Source organism: Ovis canadensis, chromosome 8, assembly GCF_042477335.2.
Source record: "Ovis canadensis isolate MfBH-ARS-UI-01 breed Bighorn chromosome 8, ARS-UI_OviCan_v2, whole genome shotgun sequence".
Taxonomy (NCBI): Eukaryota; Metazoa; Chordata; class Mammalia; order Artiodactyla; family Bovidae; genus Ovis; species Ovis canadensis.
Genome location: NC_091252.1, coordinates 70,269,176 through 70,279,001, shown reverse-complemented (window position 1 = coordinate 70,279,001; position 9,826 = coordinate 70,269,176). Strand labels below are relative to the sequence as shown.

The window sequence follows — 9,826 nt, the reverse complement described above, 5'->3', positions numbered from 1 at the left end:
ACCTGTGACATGTTTCATAAACCTCTCAGTTTCAATTTCTGCCAAATGAAGGCAGTAGTCTTTACTTCACAAAGTTGTTGCAAGGTTTAAGAAAAATCATCATAAAAATAGACATGGAGGATACACAGCAGAGATGCTGCTGCTTACCTTCTGCTTCATCTCCTCTTATTTGCCTTGTCAGTTTATAAGCTGTAATGTATAGTTTGGGATTTGGTAGCATTAACTAGGAGCAGGTGGTCTGAAATGGTGGTTGCTGTTGTTTAATCACTAAGTCATGTCTGACTCTTTTGCAACCCCACGGACTATAGCCTGCCAGACTCCTTTGTCCATGGGATTTCCTAGCAAGAATATTGGAGTAGGGTGCCACTTCCTTCTTTTCCAGGGCATCTTCCCAGCCCAGGAACAAAACCCCCATCTCCTGCATTGACAGGTGAATTCTTTACCAGTGAGTCATCAAGGAAGCCCAGTCTGAAATGGTATGTAGCAAAATTATTGAAATTATGGGAGATGAACTGTCCATCTGTTGATTATATCTTCCTTAAGTGGAGGAACAGTTTTTAAGGATAGTAGTGGCTCAAATTCCATTAAAGAGGGACAGCCTGTGGCGATACTTGCTTTAAAGAGAGTACCGAAAAAGAAAAAAAGGACAAAGTGTTTCAGAAGGTAGTCAAAGGGGTTTTTAAAAACTACACAGTTAATCAGGTCACTAAGAGCCCATATGTGAGCAGTCACTTATTTAACATGTATTTATTGAGGGTTTGCTGCTTGCTGCATGTCTGGCACTATGCCTAGAGCTAGGGACACAGAGATGAATGAATGCTCAGGATGGACATAGGGGCCTGCCCTCATGGAGTTTACATTCTTGTCATGCTAAAGTTAGTTGGATTTACAGGAATCAGTCTGTCATCCAGCAAATATTTACTGAGCATTCACTCTGTGCCAGGAACTTGAAATATCCATAATGAATCAAACAGACACAGTCCATTGTCACAGAGCCTGTGATCCAGCAGAAAAAAAGGAAGGTTGAATCAAACTGCTGTATGTAACTATAATGAAACTGTATCATGGTAAGTGTACAAAATACTATGAAGGAGAAGTACAGTGTTCTTCAGGAAATTTCGTCAGAAGAATATTTCCCACTAGTCTGGGAGAAAAGACTTTTTCTCCTAAACTTTACTCTGTTTAAAAGAGAGAAGTGAGCACAGAACAGAGCTGGGGAGAACCAGTGGCCCCCACTGGGTCAACAATGAAATAAAGAACAGGATTAGAAGTACCAGGAGCAGTGTGGTCAGTCACAATGCATGCTATTCCTTTGCATGTCTCCTTGGTTTCTGCCTTAGGAGGTCCTATGCGGTTCGGCTACAGAAAGCAAACTGAGAATTGCTGAATTGCTCTTCACCATAGAAAGGGATGCTGGAATTAGGTTTATCTTCTACTTGGTCAAAGACTACAGAAAACACCCAAACACATCCATGGTGCCAGGAAGCTGCTGGAGACACAGGGCCTGAGATCATTAAACAAAAGCAATTATACAGCTGATCCATCACAAGAACATGTCCCCAGCTGAGGTCATTGATTCCCAGCAGAGAGAAGACAGAAACCAAGAGAATATCGAGAGCTGATTAGAATACGTGTGTCTTGAAGATTAAAAAAAAAAAACCAAAAAACTGTTGCTCCTACAATGATAACACATCCTGGGAACAAATACAAGCCACAGCATCACCACACCACACATTCTATAGTGGGGACAGGCTAATCTGCTGGAGTCTGAACCACTCACCTCTGAATTGGAAGGGGGCTGGGCTACACTCAAATGACTGTCATTTTCCAGCACTAGCAGCTGACATATAATAGGTGCATGATAAACGCTAGTTGAATCAACACAGGTTTGTTTCCATTTGCTGCCTGATTCTCTGAAGGAAAAGAAATACATGGAAACATCTAAAGGTGAGCAAAGGAAACGTATAAATCATAATTGAGAGGTGTGTTAGGATCCAGCCAAAATGATGAAAGTGAGTTCTGCACAGTTCAGCTTCTGCCTCTGCAAGCATGAACTTGTTTCTCTGTCCACAGGAATGACAAGGACCAAAAGCTGCAGTTCATCTTCTTCAGGTGAAGAAGTGCTGAAAGTGACAGAAACCAAGAAAATCAGAGAAGCACAAGGCTTGACAGTTAGGATATAAGAGTTATGGCATTAGATCACCTGGCTTCCTGGTCTCAGCCACACCACAGGCTAGCGGCTATTTTTGAGGTAGGTCACTTTGCCTCCATTTTCTTCTCTGTAGTATGGGTACCTGCCTCACAGTTTTCTCCCCTCCCCCCAAAAGAATCATTTGCGTTAATGCCCTCAGCATAATTTCTGGTGCATTAGTGCTCCCATAAATTTTAGTTTTTCCTCTTAATGATTTTCAAAAATGATCCCAATTTCTTCTCTAAGCTTTCTCAGGAAATATGGTTTGCTAAGTATATAACTGAAGGAAAAATGTCATGACTCTATAAGGTCTTTTATAGAAATATAGTCACAGATCAGAGGGGAGAAAGTCCTTCTCAGGCCCTGATTTTGCTCCAGATTGGATGATACCACAGCTGCACCATGGACCATAAAGCCTAGCCTCTCAGAATTGGAAATGGCCCTCCTTCTGCCATCAGGCTATCAGGCAACGCAACAAGAAATTTAGGGTCGGTTCCTCCTTTAGACAGCTATGCATAAATAAACTGGATTATCTTGCTGTAACCCCAGGGTGCAAAAAGTCCAAAGAATCTGTGCATTATGACTTTGCCTTGATTTGTCTGACAAGCCTTGGAGAGAGCGAGTATGTATAGTGTTTACCTAGGGTAACATCAGGTTGAAACAGTGACTATGCTTCATGCTTTGTAGACTTCCCTAAGTGTCATGACTCTTGGAATAACAGCCTTGCAGAAAAATTGACACACTTTCCTTTCTGGTGTGTCTCTGCGTACATTGTTCCTCCCTCTGCAAGATTAACTAATACCATCTGTGAGTATTCCAGGCCCTCCCTCAGTTTGCGCTTGGATCTGCCTGTTTCTTTTCTCTGCCTGTTTTCAAAGGTGCAGGAAGAGGAGAGCTCCCCACCACCTAAGGGCCAAACACTGTCAGAGCTCAGGTTCCCAAGCCTTGAAATCCTTTGCTTCCAACTCTGCATCTGCAGGCAAAAACAATCCTCCGGAGATTCGGCCCTCCCACTGCCTGTGATAGGCTGCTTGGAATAGCAACAGCCTGTGTCACCGAAAAGGGCAAAGCTTTCGGAAATAGAAACAAAGTTGGTCACAAATCACATTGGCTTTGCTCGAAGTTTTTTTTTTTTTTTTTTCTTCCCCACCTTTCTTTAGCATGCAACTATGGGGAAAGTGACCGCTCGTGTCAGTTGGGGAAGTCGGGGTGGTTTGGTGCCCAGGGAACGGCTGTAACTTCTACGTGACCATGGTACCTGTTGAAAACGCAGAGGGCCCCAGTCTGCTGAAACCGAAGGGGCGAGCGGCGGAGACTGATGGCAGCGACAGAGCCAGCGGCGGCCCGCATCCTCCCTGGGCGCGAGGTAAAGCGAGGCAGCCTGGCTGGGGGACCGCGAGAGGAGCGCGCTGGACGCGTGTCGCACTCGTGTGTGTGCGTGTGCTTGTGTGTGTCCACGTGAGCGTGCAAGGTGCCTGGAGACAAGGGGACAGGATCTCGTGGGAGAAGCGACAAGGAGCTCTAATGTGAAGGCTGAAGTCTCACTACTCCTAAGCCGGGTCCCCTCCTCTGTGTGGGCTGTATCAGGGATAAATCTCTTTCATTTGGAGACATTGACTGGCAAGATAATCGCGCCGATGAAGATACCCACACACACCCCCACGTACACAATTTTTTTTTTCATTTCTTGTCACACATGGATAATCTGTAACAATTGGACATTCTAACCACCATTTTAAAAAAGAGCATTTTAAGGAGGCTTCCTAAAATTATTAGTTACATAATCAATAAATTCAACTTTCTTTTTAAGGGCCCAGCATCTTTTTGTAATAAATTTGAGCATTGTTTGGAGTCTAAAACCTCTGCTTACTTGCTCCTGCTTTCTTTAAAACTGGCATCTTAGACTGAGGTTTGTTTAATACTCCTCCTTCTGGAGGTGAAATTCGGAAAAGTTTTCATTCATTTCAGTTAACTTTGCTAAACCAAATGCCTTTCCTCACTTCCATATTTACAGTTTTCACAAACACACTGCCTACATTTAGTTGCCTCTCCTGATCAATTAGTCTTCAAAGGAATAGGAACTCATTGTAATATGAAATGAAATCAAACACAAATAATACCCCTTCCCCTGCTTCTCTCAGCTCTGCTCCCTGTAATCATATAATACATTCCCAGGCCATATATTAGAATTTCATGAATAATCCAAACCACCAAATAAATACAAAAAGCATTTATCTTTCACCTTGGGATGGATCTATATACTAGTTATTTTTTTTAACAATTGTTCTTTTAAAAGAATTTTGTTTTAATTTGATTTATTTATTGCATGAAGAGTATTAGTTCCCCAATTCCCTGGCGGAGTCTTAACCACTGGACCACCAGGTGAAGTCCCCTATATGCTTAGGTTTTCATGGTGGGATTGTCTGATCTTGGAATTGAATCCACATTGGAACTGAGGCACCAAGCAACCCCTCCTTGTAAATGGAGAAGCTCTCCTTCTCCCTTGCCCTCTTCCAGCTCAGCCCTCTCTAACTTCCCTCCTTCTAGTCAAGAATTAATATCTGGGGTCCCTTACACTATGGCCCAGTCCTCTCTTCAGCAGAACTACCACTTTCTTTAAGTCTAAGAACAAACAAAAGAAACTTGTATTGGGGAGTAGAGAAAGAGTGGCGAAGTTCTCTCTGAATTCTCGCAAGATTGAGCTAGAGGGTGAGTTGAGGTGGTAATAGCGACAAAACCATTAACTATATAGATTCAGTGATAAATGTCGCAAAGAAGTTGAAAACAAATTTTATGCTAGAGGGGCCTCCACAGTAACAATCAAAAATGGACTATTTAGTTATGATATGTCTTTGAAAGCATAATGTTCTTTTAATAGGTCAGATTGTCCAAGTTCACAATGGAAAGCAAATATGTGTGCTTCTAAAGATTGAACACACGCAACTTTCAGTTTAAAGTACAACTTTAAACTGTTGAAAAGAAACACTAAGTGAATAAATACCATCAATTGTCTTTTACATTTAACTTTAAATGAATCTTGATCATGTAGAAGAAGAAACCTAAATGCTTTTGTTAACTCCTTAATGAATACAGCTTTGATGGGTGCTATATGTAGCTTGTATTTAGACAAATACAAACCTTATTATTACTTTCATAAATTTTCCTGAATTGTCTTAGGCATTCTTGGTACCCAAAGGCAATTATACAGATCGACATATATAATTAACACATAGTATGGACTTGCTCAGCTGTTTTGACAAGTTAGTTCGCCTCTTCTATCAAGGTTGTATTTTTGTCTGATTTACAAAGATGTCAAATGAAATATCTGACAAAAACTTCTTTCAACCTCTTTATATTTTAAACTTCCATAGCTTCCTGCAGGAAACTTCAAGTGTTTAAAATACGCTTAATAATTATCCTTCTTTTCCTGCATTTGAAAGTAGCAAGTTGTTCTGTATTCCTAGATGAAAAACAATGTGCAAAGAGGAATGAGTTATAAATCCAGAATAAGGTAATTAAAGCATTTGAGATACTGAAAAATGAAACAGAACAGAAACCCTGTGATTGCACCCCTTAATGCTATTGTGCATAGTGAGAAAGGTTGGCAGGTTTTCCTTGGCCAAACCCTCTAAAATGGAAGGAATGCTTTGTTCCAGTGGCTAGAAGCTAATGAATTTAAATTCATTTTCAAGAAGTTATGGCTTAAGTGGGTACATTTTTAGTTAACATTTCAGCTTTCATAGACATGTTATAATTGACCTTGTAGGGCAAGGTTGAGTTCAATTTGAAATCTTGGTACTTAAAGCCAGCAACAGATATAGATGAGGTGTGAAACATAGATGGCTAGAGCACCTCACACAAGGAGAACAGGAGTCCAGAAGATGTGTGGGTGGCCCAAGTTCAGGGGGTGGCTGATCAAAGCGGATCCTGGCAGCCTGTGGCCCAGCGGGGCCTGCTCCTTCACCTCAGAAGCTGGGTCTCCCAGGCTCCTCTAATTCATGATTCAACAACTGGTTAGGAAGGGGGTTTCCTTAAGTCCTCCATTACCCCACTCGCTCTGCTTTTCCTTCTCAGGTCTGCCTGAAAGGTCAGAAACAGCACAATACTTGTGTGAGTACATGTTTTCCACACCGCAGATCCAGCTGCCCGATGCACTGGAACCCAGATCGCTGGAACTAGGCTCACTGAATCAGCGACACTGACGGCACTTCACCCCCTCCCAGACCCTTCTAAGCCTAGCTGCAGCCCCGCAGTCTGGGAGTCACGAAATGCACACCTCTGCTGGCGAGGCGGCTGCACTATGGCAGTTGTCCTCAAACATGTTCAAAGCTGCAAACTCCTTTCTGCAAATGGAGTCTGTGTAGGTGGTCAGTACGTGAGACAGGTAAACATGGCACTTCTTTAGTGGAAAGTGGGAGTGTAGAAAGAAAGCCCTGTGGCTTGGCTGTTTCTCTGCTCCCCTCGCATCCCTTGTGGCCCTGAGCCGGCTCCTGGCTCAGGATCACATTAGCAAACCTCAGGTCCATCACTGCTCAGGTTATGCCGGTCATGTTTTCGAGGTTGGGACATACTTACTGTGCTCCTACTGTGAGCCTTGGGCTCTCAGAGTCAGCCTAAACTGGTCCCTCTTGAATTGAGTCAAGCTTGGCCTTCTCAGGCTTCCTCAGACAGCTCAAGGAGAAGTTTACTTGTAAGATAGACTGAGAAGACTTTGGGGAATAGACTTGTTATCAGAGAAGAGAAGGTCAGACTGACCACCTTGACCTGATCACAGAGCTTTGACTGTGAGACCAACTTTGGGAAGTTACTTTGGGAAGACCCAGACCTTGGCCATTCCCATTTTCCCAGGCTTTCCACATATTAAAAAGTGATATATGAAACTAATATAATATTATAAATCAACTATACCTTTAAAAAAGCAGGGAAAAATTTTTAAATAAACCATATACAGTATATATGTATCAGAAGAAAAAGTGACAAAACCTGTGACAAAACTTGTGCTTTTAAAAGCATGTATATCTAACAAATAAATGGCAGTTACAACAGCAAAAACAAAAAAGTGGTGTATGGCTTGATATTCCCAAGGAAATGGCAGAATTTATAGACGTTTGAATTTATGAGGGACACGACTGAGCGACTAAACTGAACTGTATAGATGTTTTTGCTGAAAATAAGACCAAATTTAAAGATAGCCATCTCCTCTTTCTCTTCAATCAGCTTCTCTCTGGGTCTGTAGATTTCACCTCATTTGGAAATCACATCAAAAATATAAATTTGAGGGGTTTTGTGACAGTGAGACCTGGGTAAATGGCTTCTCTGGGACCTGCGGTGGTAGTGGTTTAAGTTGTGTCCGACTCTTTGTGACTCCATGGACTCTATGTAGCTCCTCTGTCCATAGGATTTCCCAGGTAAGGGAGAAACCTCTAAACAAATATGGCGGGAGCTGTTCCACTGCCAACTCTGGGTGGGTGGTGTTGACTCACACAGCAGGGATCTTTTCCCCTTTAGTATCATGTCACCCCGAGAGGTCAGGGAAGATTGCCACTTGTCGCAAACCTCCTCTAGGCTGCCCCCACAGCAGCAGACATGCACTGATGAGTGCCCGTGGTGGCAGAGCTTGGCAGACAAGGAGCCACCAACAGTGCCCCTGACCTGGAGGGCCTGAAATTAGCCTGTGGATACCAGCATGCCCAAGCAGGTTTAAAGCCGATGTCTATTTTGATAGGACAGTACCTTGGTGCGGTTGTTAGATATTTTCAACATCACCCTTCTGTCTAGTAAAATTGCCGGCAGGACCTGAATGACTGAGTTCTTAGGAACTACCCTGGTGAATAGCTGGAAGGAACCCTACAGGGAGCCCTCAGGTATATTTTTTATGTATTCTCTAGAGAGTATTTTTAGTGGTCTAGACCCTGTAGTAGCTGAGAAAAACAGAACTCAAAATACAATGAGTCCTCTCTGGAGGCGACTATGGAAAATAATTTACATGTATGTATTAAAGGTGAATCAGCCATTTTAAAATGCAGTTTTTAATTGCTGTAGACATGTGGGATGATATTTTGTCATTGAAGAATAGTTAGTTCTTTTTAAAAAACTGATTAATTTTTGGCTGTGCTGGGTCTTCATTGCTGTGTGCAGGCTTTCTCTAGTTGTGTTAAGTCGGGGCTACTCTGCCTTGTGGTACTCCAGCTTCTCACTGTGGTGGCTTGTTGCGGAGCACAAGCATTTAAATTGAATGGAATTGGAGTTCCCAAATTCAGCTTTTTCTCATGAAGAGCCTTCCCCAAGTGGATGAGTTAGCGAATAAAATAAGGCAATGAAAGAAAGCCACCTAGAAGTATACCAAGTCATGGTGTGAGAAAGGAGAAAAGTTGAAACAGGCTGCTTTCCAAGCAGTTATTTGACCAAATACCAAAAGAGAATAATTCCCTATCCTGTCTTCCCTCAGAAAGTATCCAACCTCTGGAAATTCCAGAGCAGTCCAGTGGTTAGGCCCCTGTACTTCCACTGCTGAGGGCCTGAGTTCAATCACCAGTCAGGGAAATAGGATTCCACAAGCAGCATGGCAAAAAAAAAAGACACAGAACCTGAAATCCCTGCAAGTATTTCCCAGCTGAAATGTTGAGCCAAATATACTACCTTTATAGTAAACATAAAGTCATATGAGTTTTTTTTTCTTTTTTTTTTTTTCTGTCTTGGCTCCTTGGTAAAGCTGTTCTTCCTGTATCACAGCATGCTCATTTATGTATTTGCTAAAAGGTTATGATTCAGTGATATGCTAATTTTTCTATACAATTTAGGTAGAAGTGATGAGACTAAAATAATTTACCACCTTATTCTCACTTTAGGAACTTTCATTCTTTTTGACCATGACTCACTTTATACTGTTGTGCTGAAGTATCAGGGAGAAAAATGCAAACTTTTGACTTATAGGAATATTTTCTTTCCCCTTGAGAAAATCAAGCATTATTTAAATTGTAGAATTGTGCATCCCTTGGAAGTAATCTCCAACCAGTTCATCCTAAGGGAAATCAGTCCTGAATATTCATTGGAAGGACTGATGCTAAAGCTGAAACTCCAATACTTTGGCCACCTACTGTGAAGAACAGACTCATTGGAAAAGACCCTGATGCTGGGAAAGATTGAAGGCGGGAGGAGAGGGGACGACAGAGGATAAGATGGTTGGATGGCATCACTGACTCAATGGACATGAGTTTGAGTAAACTCCGGAAGTTGGTGATGACAGGGAGGCCTGGCATGCTGCAGTCCATGGGGTCACAAAGAGCCAGACATGACTGAGTAACTAAACCGAACTAAACTGGAAGTAATTGTTTCTCAAAAACAATCATGACGAAGGTCTGCCTGCCATTATTAGGCTCTGTGGCTATTAGCTGCATCCATTTTATTTTATTTATATTATTGTTATTTTATAATGCGTTGCCCTGTATGCATTTGTTTCCACACACTTTATGCAAGTTATGAGCCATGTGCAATGCTAATTTATATATGGCATCTCAGCCTCAGAAGTGCAAGGCTTTTTAAGAATAAGAGAGGGACTTTCCTGGTGGTCCAATGATTAAGACACCGCCCTTGCACTGCAGGGGCCACAGGTTCAGTCCCTGGCTGGGGAACTAA

At 42.3% G+C, this 9,826-nt stretch overlaps 1 protein-coding gene across 1 annotated transcript in view; it reads left to right on the top strand.

Moving 5' to 3' along the window:
* Nucleotides 1-3,101: 3,101 nt before the first annotated feature.
* The window catches only part of SLC2A12 (solute carrier family 2 member 12), a 67,076-nt gene continuing 60,351 nt past the window's right edge, over nt 3,102-9,826 (top strand). The window contains exon 1 of the mRNA XM_069598467.1: nt 3,102-3,557. Within this exon, the coding sequence (XP_069454568.1) occupies nt 3,443-3,557 (115 nt within the window). The 5' untranslated portion in view covers nt 3,102-3,442. The remainder of the gene's footprint in view (nt 3,558-9,826) is intronic.